The sequence below is a fragment of the Hemitrygon akajei genome, chromosome 20, assembly GCF_048418815.1.
Source record: "Hemitrygon akajei chromosome 20, sHemAka1.3, whole genome shotgun sequence".
NCBI classification, from domain to species: domain Eukaryota; kingdom Metazoa; phylum Chordata; class Chondrichthyes; order Myliobatiformes; family Dasyatidae; genus Hemitrygon; species Hemitrygon akajei.
In genome coordinates, this window is record NC_133143.1 from 60,295,144 (window position 1) to 60,314,705 (window position 19,562).

General features: G+C 41.4%; 1 protein-coding gene across 2 annotated transcripts in view; it reads right to left on the bottom strand.

The window, feature by feature from the left end:
• Nucleotides 1-711: 711 nt before the first annotated feature.
• The window catches only part of LOC140713839 (sperm-associated microtubule inner protein 4), a 58,937-nt gene continuing 40,086 nt past the window's right edge, over nt 712-19,562 (bottom strand). The window contains exons 7-10 of one of the 2 annotated variants that reach the window (XM_073024410.1): nt 13,797-13,971; nt 13,205-13,296; nt 4,335-5,272; nt 712-3,173 (exon numbers count right to left, since the gene is read on the bottom strand). In XM_073024410.1, coding sequence (XP_072880511.1) covers nt 4,352-5,272; nt 13,205-13,296; nt 13,797-13,971 — 1,188 coding nt within the window. In that variant the 3' untranslated portion in view covers nt 712-3,173; nt 4,335-4,351. Of the gene's footprint in view, nt 5,273-13,204; nt 13,297-13,796; nt 13,972-19,562 lie in introns of both variants that reach the window. The other variant, XM_073024409.1, reaches the window with a different exon arrangement.

Sequence of the window (19,562 nt, forward strand, 5' to 3'; positions counted from 1 at the left end):
CTGTTGCCAGTACAATCTTCTATGGAGTGGTGTGCTGGGGCAATGGCATCAACATGGGTGATGCCAAAAGGCTCAATAAACTGATTAGAAAGGATGACTCTGTTATAGGAGTCACACTAGAGGCTGTGGTAGAACAAAGGACCCTACGGAAAATCTTGGCAATTCTGGACATGCTTCTCACCCTCTGCATGCCACCTTGGCTGAACAGAGGAATATTTTTAGTAATAGACTAAGAGAACCGCGCCACTCTAAAGCATACTGTATGATATCGTTCTTACCCTCGGTCATTAGACTCCATTATGAGTCAACCTATAGTCGGGGAAGTGATGATCCCTCCTGTTAGATTGTTTGAGGTAACTTGCTTTTTATTCTTTCTTACTTCTCTCCTAATATTTATATATTTTTATATCTGTGCACTTGTAATACTACTGTGATACTGTAGTCTCTTTTGGGATCAATATTTATCTAAGGAATTTGTATGTGCCCAGGACATCTTCAGGGAGCAGTGTCTCAGAAAGGCAACATTCATTATTAAGGACCCCTGGTACCATCAGGAAGGAGGTACAGAAGCCTGAAGGCACACAGTCAACGATTCAGGAACAGCTTCTTCCCCTCTGCCATCCGATTCCTAAATGGTCATTGAATCTTTGGACACTACCTCACTTTTTGAAAAAATTACAGTATTTCTGTTTTTGCACGTTTTTAAAATCTATTCAATATACGTAATTGATTAACTTGTTTGTTTATTTATTTATGTATTATTTTTTTCTGCTAGATTACGTATTGTATTGAACTGCTGCTGCTAAGTTAACAAATTTCCCGTCATATGCCAGTGATAATAAACCAGATCCTGATTCTGATTCTCTCAGTGAAGGTGTCGGTTTCCTCTAGGTGTCCTTCACATTCCAAAGATGTACAGTATGGGTTAAGGTCAGTAAATTGGAGGCATGCTACCTTGATGCCAGAAGTGTGGCAAAACTCCCGGGCAGCCCCCTGAACGTCTTGTACTGTGTTGGTCAATGACACCATCAATGTATTTCATTGTATGTTTCGGTATGCAAGATCAGAGTTAATCTTTATCTATAAATTGTATTTGGTAAGTACAAGGTTCAACTATATCCCTTTGAATTGGCTTACTGTATCATATGCATCCAAGATTGTCACAAAAACGCGCTGTCAGCAGAGATTCAAGAATACTAAAGGATGCAACAACCATCATCTGGAATTTCAGCAAACATTTTATTAGTGCATTATGGCAAAACCCCTGAAAACATAGTATGCATCATTAAAATAGATATTAACTCTTTCTGGGAGATCTTTCAATATCACACCAAGGTAATGATGAGAGCATGTGCATTGCAAAGTTACCATGTCAAGTCCTTAAGCTACTGGCACCTACAGACTCAACACCACACCACCAGGTTCAGGAACAGTTGTTACCCTACAACCATCAGGCTCCTGAAACAGTGTACGTAACTTCACCTCACCTCAACGCTGAACTGATTCCACAGCTTACAAACTCAAACTCTACAAATAATCTCAGTATTGGTTTTTTTTATTTGCAAAATTTGTCTTCTTTTGCACATTGGTTGTTTATCAGTCTTCGTTCAGAATCAGGGTCAATATCACTGGCATGTGTCATGCAATTTGCAATTTGTTGCTTAGTGGCAGCAGTTCACTGCAGTACATATTAATAAAACTATAAATTATATATATTTATGAATATACATACACACACAGATATTGAATAAATAGTGCAAAAAGGAGAAAAATAGTGATTTAGAGTTCATGGGCTCGTTGACCATACAGAAATCAGATGGTGGAGGGGAAGAAGCTGCTCCTGAAACATTGGATGTGTTCCTTCAGCTCTTATACTCCTCCTGTTATTGTAGCAAGGAGAAGAGGGCATGTCCTGGGTAATGGGGGTTCTTCATGATGGAATATGCCTGTTTGAGGTAGTGCCCTTTGAAGATGCCCTGGATGCTGGTGAGGCTGGTGCCCATGATGGAAAGTTTGGAACTTTCTTCAGCATTTTTCCATCCTGTGCACTGGCTCCTCCACACCAGACAGTGATGCATCCAGTTAGAATGTTCTCTACACTACATTTTTAGACATTTGCGAGAGTCTTTGGTAACATACTAATTCTCCTCAAACTCCTAATGCCTAACCCTTAAAGCCTTCAGAGATGTTGACACCTAGGGACATGGAACTGCCTCCTTGATGAGGACTGGTATGTGTTCCCTTGACTTCTCCTTGAAGTCCACAATTAATTCCTTGGTCTTACTGACATCGAGTGCAAGGTTGTTGTGATAACACTCAACGAGCTGATCAATCTCGCTCCTGCATGCTTCCTCGTCACCATCTGAAATTCTGGCAACAATTGTGTCATTGGCAAATTTATAGATGGCTTTTGAACTGTGCCTAGCCACACATCTTTGGATGTAGAAAGGATAGAATGGTGGGCTAAGCACATGTCCCTGAGGTGCACCAGTGTTGATTGTCAGCGAGGAGGAGACGTTATTTTGGATCCACACAGACCAGTCTCCTGATGAGCAAGTTAAGGATCTAGTTGCAGAGGGAGGTACAGAGACACAGGTTTTGGAGCTGAGAGATTAGATCTGACGGTATGATTGTGTTGAATGCTGAGCTGTTAACAGCAGCCTGACGCAAGTATTACCATTCTCTAGGTGGTCCAGCACCCAGTGGAGAGCCAGTGAGACTGCATCCGCTGTAGACCTAATGTGGCCGTAGGCAAATTGCAGTGGGTCCAGGTCCTCGATTAGGCGGAAGTTGACTCAAGTTATGACTAACTTCTCAAAGCACTTCATCACGGTAGCTGTGAGTGCCACTGGGCGACAGTCCTTGAGGCAGCTCACCCTGCTCTTCTTGGGAACTATGATAGTCACCCCTTTGAAGCAGCTGGGAACCTCCGACTGCAGCAGTGAGAAGATAAAGATGTCCAGTTGGTTGGCGCAGGTTTTCAGAGCCCTACCAGGGTTACCATCAGGACCTGAAGCCTTGGGAGGTTTCACCCTCTAGAAAGATGTCCTGATGTAGGCCTCCAAGACAGATCCCAGAGACACCAGATGCGGCAGAGATTCACACAGCTGTAGTTTTATTCTCCCTTTCAACGTGTGCATCAAAGAATTTATGTTTAGTTTTTCTGTAAACACCTGCAAGAAAATGAATGTCAGTTCTGTAAATGGAGACACAAATGTTCCTTTATAATAAATTTATTTTGACTTGAAAACTGAATCATTAAGCCACTGTACTTCATGATACATCAACACAGCAACATTTCCATCATGCCTTCACATTGTAAATGGGTTTGTGTAAAGAGCAGACACCTTGCTTTAATCTAATCTAAATCTTGTAAGACTGCTCCTTAAATATTGTGGACAAGACTTATTCCTCTCCCTAGGGAAGAATTTACCCATAATACAGCGTGTGCAGTAGAAGTTACTTCCTAAAGTACCAGGTTAATCATAAAAGGAGAGACATAGAAGACGAGCTCTATACCCTTTAAAGCTGAGAATGAGAGATAATTGTCTTCTTAAAGAGTTGACTAGATAAATGTGGAGATGGGATATTATAAACTAGAGATCATATTCCTATGTTAAGGGTACATTCGTTCAGGGCAAAGTTGAGAAAAGTTTACTTCACCCAGTGGGTAATGGATCTTTATATTCCTTATTCAAAAAAGCAATGAATGCTCAGTCACTAAGTACATTCAAGATGTGGATTTAAAGATAAAGGTTAGCTTTATTTATCGAATGTACATCGAAACATACAGTGGTTTGCATCAAATCAAATCAGTGTGGATCGTGCTAGGCAGTCCACAAGTGTCGCCACATTTCCAACGCCAACATAGCCAGTCCACAACTCACTGGCTCTAACGGCACATCTTTGGAATGTGGTCGGAAATTGGAGGACCCGATGTGGTGTCGGGGAGAACGATTAAACTCCTTACTGACAACAGCAGGAATCGAACCCTGAACGATTTTACAGCTGACGTTGTAGAGCGTAGTGCTACACAACAATGCCATAATTTCTTGGATTAAAGGAACTAAGGGATGCTCGGCCGGTGTAGGAAAGTGACACTGATGTAATGTACTGTATCCACCATGATTGCATTGAGTGGGGACGAGATTAGCTCTCTCCTGCTTCGATTTTTCTTAGCCATTTCTTAATTCTTTGTACAGAAATCATTATTGAACTGATATTCTGACATTCTATTAATCGTTAAGATATAATGGGCTGTGAGTCAAAAGCACTTTGACATATTATTGTTACCTTTAATGTTTTCAAAGATTTAGATAAGTTAATTAAAGTACCTTTTCTAAATAAATGGTTAAAGCGTTCCATTGTGAAAATAAGAAGAATTCAAACCAAAGAAAGTGTGTTTTTTGCCTGAATAAATGTTCTCCCGATAATCCACTGATTTTTCTGGAGACACCAGGTGTAATTTCTTATGTTGTTGTGTTTTATCAAACGGAAGCGGGAATTTCAGTTTTGAGATCCGAAGTTTGGGTTCATCACAAATCAGCGTTTTACCCCATGTGACGCGTGGCTGCTGGAGTACCCGGTAAAATTCTTTATTTTCAGTTGAACAGGATGTTGGCTGTAAGTCACCAGATGCACGGTTGCCCTTATTAAAGCATTGTACCTCGTCTTCATTGTCAACAGCACCACTTGCTGAAGGTGGGTTGTTCAGTGCTGTGTGTTTTTCTTTTGGTGTATAGTTTAACAATCTGCTCTGAGGTAAATCTGCATAGAAGATGTCATTTTTCACTGATTTCGGTCTTTCCGTGAGCTCCTCAAAGTCTCCTGTTCTGCAAATTGGACTCACGTCAATGATAGGAGTTTTCCAACAATCCATTACCTTTTCTTTCTGATGCTGATAAAATGCAGATGGTTTATCATTATTCCCTTTCTGTTCAACTTTGTATCTTAACATGTGGATGTCTGAATAAGGGCAGAAAATGTTTGGCAGGGCGGTTGTTTGGCCATCTGTATTGCTCCAATTTATTAGATTTGCTTCATTAGCAGTCGGACTTGTCTCAAAGGTCGGTGAAACTGAGTTAGCTTCACGTGTCAGTGGCTGTGATTTCACATCAACTGCTTCCCAAGCCGGTACACCTGCCAGAGTGGGAGGGACATCAGCACACTGGCAGTCAGAGTCATCATCTGCACACCCTCCATTACTGCTTTCCTTTTCCTTCACGGGGCGCAAGGGTGGATTAGGCAACGAGGTTGGATGAGATTGTTCTTTCTGTTGAAGGAATCAGATCGGAACAAATCAGCAAAACAAAAAAAAAATACTTGCTTGCCACATGCCAGCTCCATATGCTTAACTTATACTGTATGTCTGGATATTTGAAAGAAAATTTATTTTAAATATATCTTGCCTAGAGAGCAAATTAATACACTTACAATGTTTTAAAAGACAATTGGATAAATATTTAAAAAGAAAACTTTGAATGGTGATGTGGAAAGAATTGATTCATATTCAGCTTTATTTATCATATAGTTCATAGGTTAAGATTAATTGTCATTCAACCAGACATGGTTATCTATGAATACAGGCAAATGAAACAGTATTTCTCTGGGACCAAAGTGCAAAACCCAGCACCAATAGTTACATACAGCAAAATGTACATCAAAACATCCAACGATTTTTTCCAAAAATGTATGAAAAAATGTAATGTGTGATTTAATCAAAAGGTATTAATGAGGGACAAGTGAACAGAAACACAAACAATGTCAACATCAAAAGTAATATTACTAAAACCAGTAATCATAAATTGGTAATGTAAAAGAAAATTCCAACTCTAAATGGGCAATTAGTGAGAAGCTAACCAAATCGCAACAAAATTGCTGAAGCAGCTGATGCTAATCTATTACAGAGACAACAAGATCATAAAGAGCAGGGACAAGTCATGGAAGGCAAACGTTTTGGTGGATATCTTGCTAATTTCCTGAGGCATCATTTTGTTGCTTTATTGCAATCTGAATAAGCATCACAAAAGCAGGGAATCGTTAGGGATATGGACTGTACTTTGCAGGAGGCTGTATCTAGTCCTCGCCTGAGCCAGCTCCTCAGTTTACCAACTCATTGTATATTTCAACGTAGATAGAGTCCTAGAAAATTTTCTAGGACTCTATCTACAAGAAACAAGCCCTTCAGCCCATCTAGTCTCGTCTGAGCCAGCTCATCAGTTTATCACCTTACTGCATATTTCAATATACACGTGAGAAATCAATCTGAACCTGAATGTGTTCTTACCATGGCAAACTTTTCTCTTCAAATATATATCCAATTGTCTTTTTAAAAATTACAATTGAAACTGTTTGTATCCTCTCTAGGTAGTGAGTTCCTGATCATAACTCACTGCTTTAATAAAGTGAATCCTCAGCATGCATTTAGAAAGTGCAATTCACAGCCTGGTATGGAAACACCAAAGTCTTTGAACAGAAAATCCCACAATAGGTCGTAGATTAGGCTCAGTACGTCACAGGTAAAACCTTTCCAGCCACTGAGCACATCTACGTGAAATGTTGTCTTAGGAAAGCAGAGATCCCTCCACCCAGGTCACGCTCTCTTCTCACCGCTGCCATCAGGTAAAAGGTACAAGAGCCTCAGGACTCGTACCTCCAGGTTCAAGAACCGATTCTGCCCTTCAACCATCAGGCTCTTGAATAAAAAGGGATAAATACACTCACTTGATCCATCATTGAGATGTTTCCCACAACCAATGATCTCACTTTCGGAACTCTTTATCTCATTATCTCATGTTCTCATTATTTATTTATTATTATTTATATTTGCGTTTGCACAGTTTGTTGTATTCTGCACTCTGGTTGATCTTTCACCAATCCTGTTATGGTTACCATTCTACAGATTTGTTGAGTACACCTGCAGGAAAATGAATCTCAGGGTTGTATATGGTGTACTGTACTTTGATAATAACATTTACTTTGAACTTTGAATTGGTGTTTGACTAATGACCGAATTACTTGAAGTGAGAGTGATATGAAGTTCAAAAGATATTTGCTAAAGTACTAATAGGAATAGTTATGAAAATTAAAGGCCACATATTTCAGGAGATGTTCCTTCTTGATGGTTTGGAAGATTTGGAATTCTGTACCCTAGAGAGCTGAACAGATTAGGTCACTGAGTGCATATAAGGCTGAAATGAACGGAAGGGGATCGGGAATTTTAGAAATAGGCAGGGAAGGGCTGTCCACAATATGATCATGTTAGCCTTGTTACTTACTTTCTTTAGGGAGGGTGCAGATTTACCAGATCGAGAGCCTGTCTTATGAGGATAGGTTGAGTGAGCTAGGGCTTTTCTCTTTGGAGTGAAGGAGGATGAAAGAAGACTTGATAGAGGTGTAAAAGATGATAAGGGGCATAGATCGAGTGGATAGCCAGAGACCTTTTCCCTGGGTGGAAATGGTTAATACCAGTGGCATAATTTTAAGGTGATTGGAGTAAAGTTTAGGGGGATGTCAGAGTAAGTTTTTTTACCCAGTGGATGGAATGCACTACCAGATGTGGTGGCAGAGGCAGATACATTAGAGGCAATTAAGAAACTCTAAGATAGGCACATGGATGGAAGAAAAATGGAAGGCTGTGTGGGAGTGAAGGGATAGATTGATCTTAGAGTAGGTTAAAAGGTCGGGACAATATCATGGGCCAAAGAGCCTGTACTGTGCTGTAATGGTCTATGTTCTACATTAAGTGTTATAGCAGATTCAGGGAGTTATGTGGGCTCCTGCATTTTCTTACGTTTGTATTGAAGAAGGTGGACACATAATTAACTGAGAGACAGGCTGCAAGGAATAGTAATGAAAGATGATTTTTTCCATTCCAGAGTTCGGGTGAAAAGTCACATTTGTCAAAGGCTGACATCAGGGTCACCACTCATTTATCCAGATAGCTAGATCGATAGAATTACCTAGATATGAATATGCAGAGCTTAATCAAAAGCTCTTAGGTTACATTGAACCTGGAGTAAAAGGAATGAAGTAATGAATCTCGGGCTACCTCACTGCTTCAATTTGCTGCTAACGCATAACAACAAATTTCACTACATTTGACAGTGGGATTAAACCTGATTCTGATTTTAAGCTGCGTGGGTGCGTGGCCACTTACTAACCGAAATGCCCCCATGCACATAGCCTTTGCTGCCACGCAGCTGGAACTTACTTTAATACAGAGTTAATATAAAGTGCCTTGCAGATTTAAGGCTGTGTAAAAATTTCCCGTTCAGAGCAATGTTTGGTCCACACTGCTGTAAAAAAAATTAGAGGGAAAGTTGATCTCAGGAATACAGAAAGATGGGTGAACACCTGAAAGGCTAAGTGATGAGTTAGCAACACAAACTAAATGACATGCCGCAGCATTATCTGGCTTGTGTGAAGAGATTTTGATATGAAATATGGATTCAAACCTGCTACCAGCACCAAAGAGGTTTACCACTATATAATGCAGATTTTAAGTCATTAGCAAAATAAGTAAAGGTGAAATGTGTCATGACCTGGGATGCATTGTCCTAAAGGTGATGGGAACAAATTCATCTGCAAATTCTACTTGTTGAACAATTTTCAATTTGTAAGGATTATCTGGTATTACACCTGCATCTGTGAGCCCCTGGTGGGCAAAGGTATTGCTTCAAAGAAAACATCGAGATCAGCCTGAGAAATTCAACATTACATCTAAAAACTGGGAAGACGCTGCACTCAATAGATACACCTGGAGGAATCTGTTCAAGAGGGAGCAGTGCTATACAACAGCGATCTCCAGGGTGTCCCAGAGAAGAAGCAGCATCTGTGATAGGAGAGGCTGAACAACCACTAACCACAGCCACCACATACTCTTGCCCGCACTGCACCAGAATATGTGGATCCCAGATTAACCTCTGCAGTCACCTGAGGACTTAACAATAGACAATCCCTTAAGAGAACATCATACGTGGCCTGAGCAATCACACTACCACTATTGCTGCATGCTCATCTAAAGAGGAATGAGATTGTTGCTGGGGCAAGTTATTTATAGCCATACTTCCCTCATTAGGTCAAGATACAAAGCAGTTGACTTTCATTTTGAATACTACCATTCCTTTTAACAACACACACAAACTGCTGGAGGAACTTGGCAAGCCAGGCTGAGTTATTCACCGATGGAATTGAATAAACATTTAACATTTTGGGCTTAGACCCTTCTCTCCAATTGTTGCTCAATTCCTCCAGCTTTAAAGTGTTTATGATTTCCCATCTTTTAAAGTCTATTTAATTTTTAATGCTATTCAGTTTCCCTTCCCCCTCCTATAACTGTGACAATGTGACATCTTTATTTATATTGATAGATGAAAGATTCTTGGTATCTGTGACATACACTCTTACTCCACAAGAATAATTCCTTGTTTTATCCTTAACTCTTTTGCAACCCTTTTGATCTTAAAATGTTAGCTTCCTTTATTCCAACATCGAAATGTATGCATCACCTTCCCGACTACACATCCAGCCTCAGTGATGGAGCTGTGCATGAGAACACACATCTCTCACACCGCTCTTTATACCAGCAGCACAGCGGTGGAAACTGTCAGCAGCTTCAAACTCCTGGGAGTGCACATCGTGCACAACCTCTCACGGTCCCAGAACACATCAGGAAAGCTCATCAATGCGTCTACATCTACACTCACGATCTTCTACAGAGGCACCGTAGAGAGCATCCGAACATGGCGCTTTATTGCATGGTACGGAAATTACCGCGGCAGACAGGGAGGTTCTACAACAGGTAGTCAAAGCTGCCCAGCGTATCACTGGCACCAGCCAACCCACCATCAAGGGCATATATCCATAAAGGTGCCAGTAACATCATGAAGGATCACACTCACCCTGCTCATGGACTGTTTGTCCCTCTCCCATCAGGGAGGAGGCTACGAAGCATCCACACCAGGATCTCCAGACTCAAAAACGGTTACTTTCCCCCAGCGGTAAGGCTGATCAGCACCTCCAACTACTAACCCACCTGTCCACATTCCCAGCTTTCCTGTCAGAGTCACCTTATGTACAGACACTCTGTGCCTAGCATCACTTTATGGACATATAATTACTCTATGTACATCAGATGCCTTATATATTTATATTTCTTGTGTTTTCTTATTGTTGTGTCATTTATTTTATTGTGTCTTACTGTGCTGCCTCAGATCTGGAGCAACAATTATTTCATTCTCCTTTAGACTTGTGTAGTGGAAATGACATTAAACAAATTCCGAATCTTGAATGATCTAGCTGTTTCTCTTTTACATGATTCATTTATTTAGTTTTAGTGTAACTTACAGAATTTATTATGCCCTTGTACTGTACTGCTACAACAAAACTAATTTTACAACACATGCCGGTGTTAATAAACCTGATTCTGATTCGTTGCCAAGATCTGCAGTAGTTTTTGAAAATATCTTTTAGGGGAACAAGAACCCAACAGTAAATATCCAACTACCTAAACATTAAGCATCCACCTGGTGGGTGGGAAAACAATCACAGACTGGGAAATGTTACAGACTCATCACAGTGCCTCTACGTTCTTCTCTGCTTCCCGTCCAGCCAAAAAGACAAGACACAAAAGTTGAAATCCCTGCTCAGTATTTTGACAGTGAAAGAAACCCAGGTAGAAATCGGCTTGAGTTGCAGCTCAGTCTGCCATCTTATGGCCGTACAGGAAAATGACAGCAGTCAGCACACGAAGTCATGTCAAAGTGAAAGTGGAGATTGTGAAATATCCAATATGAAAGGTCACTCTCTTTCTACTTGCTTACAGTATATAAATTATACAATGCAGAGCAAAACACTGCCGTAAGTTTTTTTTTTACTATTGAACCTTTTTCTGATGAAAGAACATTGTCCTCATTCTAAGAAAATAAATAAGCACTTCAAGCGTTTTCTATTGTTTATTTCAATTTTCTTCTACTGTATGAAAACCGTTAATATCCAAGTCTTTAACAAGCTTTCTTTTGGTCAGCTGAAATGTTCCCTCTAATTTGTAATAGCCAGCATGCGCAAAAGTCTTGTGGTGTGCAATTTTTTGCCCAGTGCACTGATTTTTTACGTGGAAGTAAACCTGAAGCCATTTTAAGGATAATAAACTACCAAGTCCAGTTTGTTGTTCATTGTTAAAAAGAAGTAAAATAACTGTCAATAAGAACTTTGATCTCCTGCCAGAGCTTTAGCACACCGTCCATATGTGATTTGCTTGCTAAATGACACTTTAAAAAGTCAAGTTTCCATTTGCAAATTCTCCAGCAACTTTTGCATCATGACAATACACCCAAGTAACACCATTTTCTGTATTGTATATAAATACTTCTCGTAGCTGCATGCTCCTGACCTCATGAGCTTTTGGTGTAACAGTTCATTAAGCCATTCTGCTTTAAATGAACTAACAGTTCTTTGGCGCTTCACACCCTTGGCTTTTTTGGAATTCAACATAGTAAATCAATAATTTCTTCAATAAAAACAATATAAATAAAGCCAGTTCTAAAATCTGCAAACAAATCATCGCAAACTCCACGTTGTCAACACAGTCAACATCAGAAACTGGAAAAAGAAATGTGATTGTGTACGATCATGAAATATACTTAACATGCCAGCGAGGCAGAGGGTGACAACCTTTTGTGCGCAGTTTAAATTCCCTTGTGCAAAAGATGCGTGTGCGCACACCTTAGAGGGAACATTGATCAGCTGCCCATATTTTCTTCTTTGATTGATGTCAATTTTTTTAAAAAATTGTCCTGTGGAAGACTTAAGGGTTCTTTACTAGGTTAGAGGCAACATGAAAGTTGGTGTTGTTGTGGACAGTGTAGAAAGTTGTCGTAGTTTACAGCGGGACATTGACAGGATGCAGAGCTGGGTTGAGAAGTGGCAGATGGAGTTCAATCCACAAAAAGTGTGAAGTGATTCCGTTTGGAAGTTGAACGTGAAGACAGAGTACAAGGTTAATGGCAGGAATCTTAGCCATGTGGAGGAGCAGATGGATCTTGGGGTCCATGTCCACAGATCCCTCAAATTTGCTGCACAAGCTGAAAGGGTGGTTTAGAAGGCAAACTGTGTGTTGGCCTTCAGTAGTTGGTGGTGGGGGGGGGGGGGGGACCTGAGTTCAAGAGTTGAAGGTAACATTGCAGCTCTTTAAAAATCTCTGATTAGAGCACTCTTGGTGTATTACATATATGTCAAACTCAAGGCCCGTGGGCCAAATCCGGCCCGCGGTGGAATTATCTTTGGCCCGCAAGATAATATCTAATTACTATTAAAGCTGGCCCCAGTAATCGAAGCGCCTATGGCGTATGATATGGCTAATGCTGAGTTTATTCAGGTACCAGGTTTTCAGGGTTTTTAGTGTTTATTTGGCAGTCTTGCTCGGCAATCTTCTTCATAAGAAACGGAATTTGTAAAGTGAAACACTTTGTAGTTATAGCAGAGACTGAGACACATGAGAGCAGGCTGAAAAAACGGAGGCAACAAAAGCTGCGTTCGCACGCGTCCGACTGATCCGGCCCGCATGAAGCTGCAGTTTGCTCAATCCGGCCCGTGACCTAAAATGAGTTTGACACCCCTGGTGTATAATGTTCAGATCTAATTGCCTTATTAGAAAGAGTGCAGAGAAGATTTACCCGATGTTGCCTGGATTAGATAACATGTCCTATGAAGAAAGGTTGAATGGGTCTGGCTTTTTTCTTTGGAGTGAAGAGGATGAGAGGCAATTTGAGTAAGATTTAAAGAGGCATAGATAGAGTGGAGAGATAGCACCCTTTTCCCAGGGTGGCTAATACCACAGGACATCTTTTGAAGGAAAGTGGAGGAAGGTTTAGGGGAGGTGTCTAAAGTAGGTTTTTTTTTAACAGATAAGGGTCCAGAAGGCACTGTGGGGGGTAGTGGAAGAGGCAGATACATTAGGGACATTTAAGAGACTCTTAGAGAGGCCCATGGATGATAGGTTAATGGAGAATTATGGGCTAAGTAGGAGAGAAGGGTTAGATTGATCGTGAAATAGGTTAAAAGGTTGGCACAACATTGTGGGCCAAAGGCTGAGCAGTACTGTTCTATGTTATTTTTTCTTGAATCTAGATGTATGGAAAATGTTGTGGACACACAGAAAAGATTAATACACAGAAAGACCAGATTTCAACTTAATATACCTTACCAGTTCTGTGAAGTAGTTGTATTTTCCTGTCAGTTTTGTCATCTTTTTGTCGAAATAATCGTCTAACTGAATTGGATTCATCGGTCCATTACCTGGTTATTAATACAAATGAATATATCAGTGAAACAGTGAACATGGACGCACAGAAATCTTAAGGGTTACACGCACAAAATGCTGGAGGAACTCCGCAAGTTGGGCAGCATCTACAGAAGGGAAAAAAACAGGCTGTCTCGGCCCGAAATGGCAGCTGTTTACTTCCCTCCATAAGTGGCTGAGTTCGTCCAGCATTTTGCCCATGTTGCTCAATATGTCAATATGCTTGAATTTAGAATTCCTGAAGTGAGTAGATTATCAATAACTACTTGATACAAGTAACCAGAGGAATACACCCATGCTAGAAATAAACTATGGCTTGACCACCAAGTCCAAAGAGGAATGATCCCCAGTACATGAAGCATGGGTGCATTTCCTCAGCATCATTAGTTGACCTTAGTTTAAGACCCCTCACCTGAGTAGAAAATGTGCAGTAATAATTGAAATTTATCTGTTACTTTCAAGTGAAATGACTTTTGGCAATTTTGTTCAGACTCACCTGTGAAATCCCTTTTGTGTGTGCTCAGCCAGCATGATTTCTCAGTGTTTTTCAGTATATTAGCAGTTCTCTCAGAAAGACTGTGTTCAATGGATCGCTGTGTTATGTTGGGGGCAATACTCTTCGGCGGTGTGGGATAAAATGTTGGCTTCCGTCCTGCGGCTGATTTAGGATACTAGAATGAAAGAGAAACCATCAGACTTTACTTAGAGACTCAGTTCGTTCTGTGCGTGTTGTATGACATGGCCATCATGCACTTTCCATGACCATGACTGTTCTTGGCAAATTTTTCTATAGAAGTGATTTGCCACTGTCCCTCCCCCACCCCCCCCCCCCCCCCCCCCCCCCACCATGAGTACATTTCAAGAGCATTCATCATTAAGGACCCTCACTATCCGGGATATGACCTCTTCTCATTGGTACCATCAGGGAGGAGGTACAGGAGACTGAAGACCTTCACTGAAAGTTTTAAGTACAGCTTCTTCCTCTCTGCCATCAGATTCTGAATGATCCACTTACCATGATCGTTGATCGTTATGTGCAATGATTTATGACCTGGGCAATCATGGTCTTTGCATGTCTTGATCATGATTGTTCTTGGCAAATTTTTCTACAGAAGTGGTTTGCCATTGCCTTCTTCTGGACAGCGTCTTTACAAGATGGGTGACCCCAGCCATTATCAATACTTTTCAGAGATTATCTGCCTGGCGTCAGTGGTCGCATAACCAAGACTCGTGATATGCACCAGATGCTCATTCAACCATCCACCACCTGCTCCCCATGGCTTCACATGACCCTGATTGGGGGTTAAGCAAGTGTTACACCTTGCCTAAGGGTGACCGCAGGCTAGCGGAGAGAATGAGAGCCTTGCACCTCCCTTGGTGGAGATGTATCTCCACCCCACTACCCCAGAGTTTCACTATCGGACACAAATGGCAAAATCAAGTATTACAATGAATCCCTTCCTCATTCTTCATGGAAAGGTTTGGTAATTACAGCTTCTATGAATAAGCATATTCCACACTGGAATTGTGTGGAATACCCTGAAAACTCATCTAGAGCCACACAGCATGGAAACATGCCTTTTAGCTTACAGAGTTGTACCAGCCAACCATGCATCTGCACTAATCCGTTTTATTTTCCCACATTCCCATCAACTAAACCCCCAACCCCTCCAACCAGCACCATTTATTCCCTATCTACACCCGATGGGGTAAACGACAAATACCTTCCAGTCTCAAACACAAGAAATTCTGCAGATAGTGGAAATCCAAAGGAATACGCAAAAAATGCTGGAGAAACTCAGCAGTCCAGGCAGCATCCATGGAACAGAGTAAAGAGGTGATGTTTTGGGTCAAGACTCTTCAACAGGAAGGGAGAAGATGCCGACATAAAGAGGCAGGGAGAAGGGAAGGGGGCTAGCTAGAAAGTGATAGGTGAAACCAGGTGGGTGGGAAAGGTCAAGAGCTGGAGAAGGAAGAATCTGATAGGAGAGGAGAGTGGACAATAGGGAAGGAGGAAATGACCTGGGGGGGGGGGGGAATAATAGGCAGGTGAGAATAAGTGAAAGGTCAGAGTGGGGAATAGAGGAAAAGGAGCCTCTGTGATTCAGAAGGTGGTGGGGGGGGGGGGGGAGAAATGGCATGCCATGGCGATAGAGGATTCATTAGTTCGGGGAACAGACAGGAGGTTCTGTGGGTGAGAATGAGATTCCCTGATGGTATGTTGCCTCCTGTGTCCCAGGGTTCGGAATACCTTGGATCGAGTCCTCAGCATTCTAAAGTGGGAGGGTGAACCGCCAGAAGTCGTGGTCCATGTAAGTACCAATGACATGGATAGGATGAGTGATGAAATCCTGCATTGGGAGTTCAGGGAGTTAAGAGTTTAATATGCGGATAAGGAGTTGGTGTAGGAGGACAGCATAAGATCTTTGGATCATTGGGCTCTCTTCCAGGGAAGGTGAGACCAGTACAGAAGGGACAGTTTGCACCTGAGTCGGAGGGGGATTAATATCTATCAGGAAGCTTTGTTAATGCTGCTCTTTGGGGTTTAACGTAGAGCTGCAGGGGGTTGGGAACCAGAGTGCCAGAAACAGTTAGTGGAGAGGTTGCAGAGGCAGATTTTGGTAAGACCCCAGACAAAGTTCGGAATCAAAAAGTTGAGCATGGTGTGTCTAGTGTCCTGAGCTGCCAATGGGAAAGGTGGATGATAGGGCTGAAGATGAGGTAGCTGGTTTACAAACAGAGGCAAGGTGTAGTGAGGAGGGGTTGTTGACAGGGCAAAATTACAGTCAACAGGATGAGTTGCATTGCAAAAAGCGGACAAGATTGAAAAGTGTGTACACTGGACTGAAGATGTTACATTTGAATGCATGCGGTATACAGAATATGGTAGATGATGAACTTGCAGCACAGTTGCAGGTTGGCAGGTATGATGTTGTAGGCATCACTGAAACATGGCTGAAAGATGATAGCTGGGAGCTTAATGTTCCAGGATACATTGTATTGAAGGGACAGATAGGAAGGCAGAGAGGGCAGCATTGCTCTGTTGCTAAAACATGAAATCAAATCATTAGAAAGAGGTGACATAGAGTCGGAAGGTGTTGAATCATTACAGATAGAGCTAAGCAACTGTAAGGGTAAAAAGACCCTAATAGGAGTTATATATGGACTCCCAAACAGTAGGAAGGATGTGGTCCACAAATTACAATGGGAAATAGAAACTGAATGCCAAAAGGGCAATGTTATAATAGTCATTGGGGACTTCAATATGCAGAAAGATTGGGCAGATCGGGTTTGGTGCTGGATTATAGTAGGGGGAATTGCTAGAGTGCCTACGAGATGGCTTTTTAGAACAGCTCGTGGTTGAGCCCACCAGAGGATCAGCTATTCTGGATTGGATGTTGTGCAATGAACCAGTGTTGATTAGAGGCCTTAAGGTAAAAAAAAAACCCCTTAGGGGATATTGATCATAATATAATCAAATTCATCCTGAAATTTGAGAAGGAGAAGCTGAAGTCAGATGTATCAGTATTACAGTGGAATAAAGGGAATTACAGGAGCGTGAGAGAGGATTTGGCCACAATTGATAGTAAAAGAACACTGGCAGGGATGACATCATTTCTGGAAGCAATCCGGAAGGCACAGGATATGTACATTCCGAAGAGGAAGAAGTATTCTAAAGGATGACACAATCATGGATAACGAGAAGTCAAAGCCAACATAAAAGCTAAAGAGAGGGGATATAATAGAGGAAAAATTAGTGGGAAGTTAGAGGATTGGGAAACTTTTAAAAACCAACAAAGGCAAATTATAAAGTCATTAAGAAGGTAAAGTAAGCAAGCAACAATATTAAAGGGGATACCAAAAGTTTCTTCAGACAGATAAAGTGTAAAAGAGAGGTGTGAATGGATATTGGACTGCTGGAAAATGGTGCTGGAATGGTAGTAATGCGGGAGAATGAAATGGTGGATGAACTGAATAAGTATTTTGCATCAGCCTTCACTGTGGAAGTTCCAGTTGTCAGGAGTCATGAAGTGTGTGAAGTTTTGGTAACTAGAGAGAAGATTCTTGGAAAACTGAAAAGTGTGAAGGTAGGCAAGTCACCTGGACCAGATGGTGTACACCCCAGGGTTCTGAAAGAGGGGAGCTGAAAAGATCTTGGAGGCATTAGTAATGATCGTTCAAGATTCTGGAATGGTTCTGAAAGACTGGAAAATTTCAGATGTCACTCCACTCTTCAAGAAGGGAGACAGGAAGAAGAAAAGAAACTATAGGCCAGTTAGTCTGACCTGAGTGGTTGGGAAGATGTTGGAGTTGATTATTAAGGATGAGGTCTCTGGGTACTTGGAAGCACATGATAAAATAGGCCGTAGTCAGTATAGTTTCCTCAAGGGAAAATCTTGCCTGACTAGTCTGTTGGAATTCTTTGAAGAAATAACAAGCAGGATAGACAAAGGAGAATTGGTTGATGTTGTGTACTTGGATTTTCAGAAGGCCTTTGACAAGGTATTACACATGAGGCTATTTATGAAGCTACTTGCCTATGGTATTACAGGAAAAATTCCAGCATGAATAAAGCAGTGGCTGATTGGCAGGAGGCAATGAGTGGGAATATAGGGAGTGGATGGCTGCTGGTGCCCAGTGGTGTTCCACAGGGATTGGTACTGGGACCAGTTTTTTTTGTTATATGTCAATGACCTTCATGATGGAATTGATGGCTTTATTGCAAAGTTTGCAGACAATATGAAGATAGGTAGATGGGCAAGTAGCTTTTAGGAAGTAGAGAGGCTACAGAAGGACTTAGTCAGATTAGGAGAATAGGCAAAGAAATGGCAGGTGGAGTAGTGTCAGGAAGTATATGGTCACGCACTTCAGTAGAAGAAACGAAAGGGTTGACTATTTTCTAAATGGAGAGAAAATACAAAAAACTGAGGTGCAAAGGGACTTGGGAGTCCTTGTGCAGGATTCACTAAAGATTAATTTGCAGGTTGAGTCTGTGATGAGGAAGGCAAATGCAACGTTAGCATTCAATTCAAAAGGACTAGAACATAAAAGCAAGGATGTAATGTTGAAACTTTATAAAGCACTGGTAAGTCCTGACTTGGAGAATTGTGAGCCGTTTTGGGCCCCTTATCTTAGAAAGGTAAAGGTAAAGTGTAGGGAACCTTTTCATTTCAATTTGAAATACTAACTACCAAGTCAGATGTGTACAGCAATTCATTCTTCCCAAGCATGGAATAATCTTCATCCTACCATAGTCACACAATCAAACCCAATTAAATTTAAGACAGCTCTTCTTCTTCAAAAATCTCCTTCTTAAGTCCACCCTCTGCCACCTCCAGTTTAAATTCCATGCAGAATATTTTGGAGGACCAAGAACCAAGAACCTTGGTTTTCAAGTCACATTGAGGCCCTGGTTAACAGAAAAAGAGGAGATGCAGAGCAGATATAGACAAGTAGGAACAATTGAGGCACTGATGGTGTATAAGAAATGCATGAGAACTCTTTAAGAAAGAAATCAGGAAGACCTAAAGAAGGCATGAAGTTTCTCTAGCAGACAAGGTGAAGGAGAATCCTAAAGATTTTACAGCTATGTTAAGAGTAAAAGGATTGCAAGGGACAAAATTGGTCCTCTGGAAGATCAGAATGGTATTCCACATCTGGAGCCAAAACAGATGGGGGAGATCTTAAATGCATTCTTTGCATCTGTATTTACTTGGGAGATGGATACAGAGTCTATAGAAGTGAGGCAAAGTGGCACCCTGTACAAATTACAGAAGGGGAGGTGTTTACTACCTTGAGGCAAATCGGTGAATAAACCCCTGGGGCCTGATGAGGTATTCTACTGGATCCTACAGAAGGGAAGGGCAGAAATTGCTGGGGCCCTGGCAGAGATATTTAAAACATGCTTAGTGAGAGGTACCAGAGAATTGGAGGATAGACAAAGTTGTTCTGCTGTTTAAAAAAGGCTCTAAACAAAAACCAGGAAATTACAGTTCAGTGACATCAGTTGTGGAAAAGTTATTGGAAAGTGTTCTAATGGACCGGATACATAAGTATTTGGATAGACAGGCACTGATTATGGGTAGTCAGCATGGCATCATGCCCCGTAGGTCATGTCTAACCTATTTCTGAGGAAGTTATCAGGAAAGTGGATGAAGGCAAGGTAGTGGATGTTGTCTACATGGAGATTAGTAAGGCATTTGACAGGGTTCTGCATGGGAGGCTGGTCAAGAAGGTTCAGTTGCTCGGCATTCAGGATGAG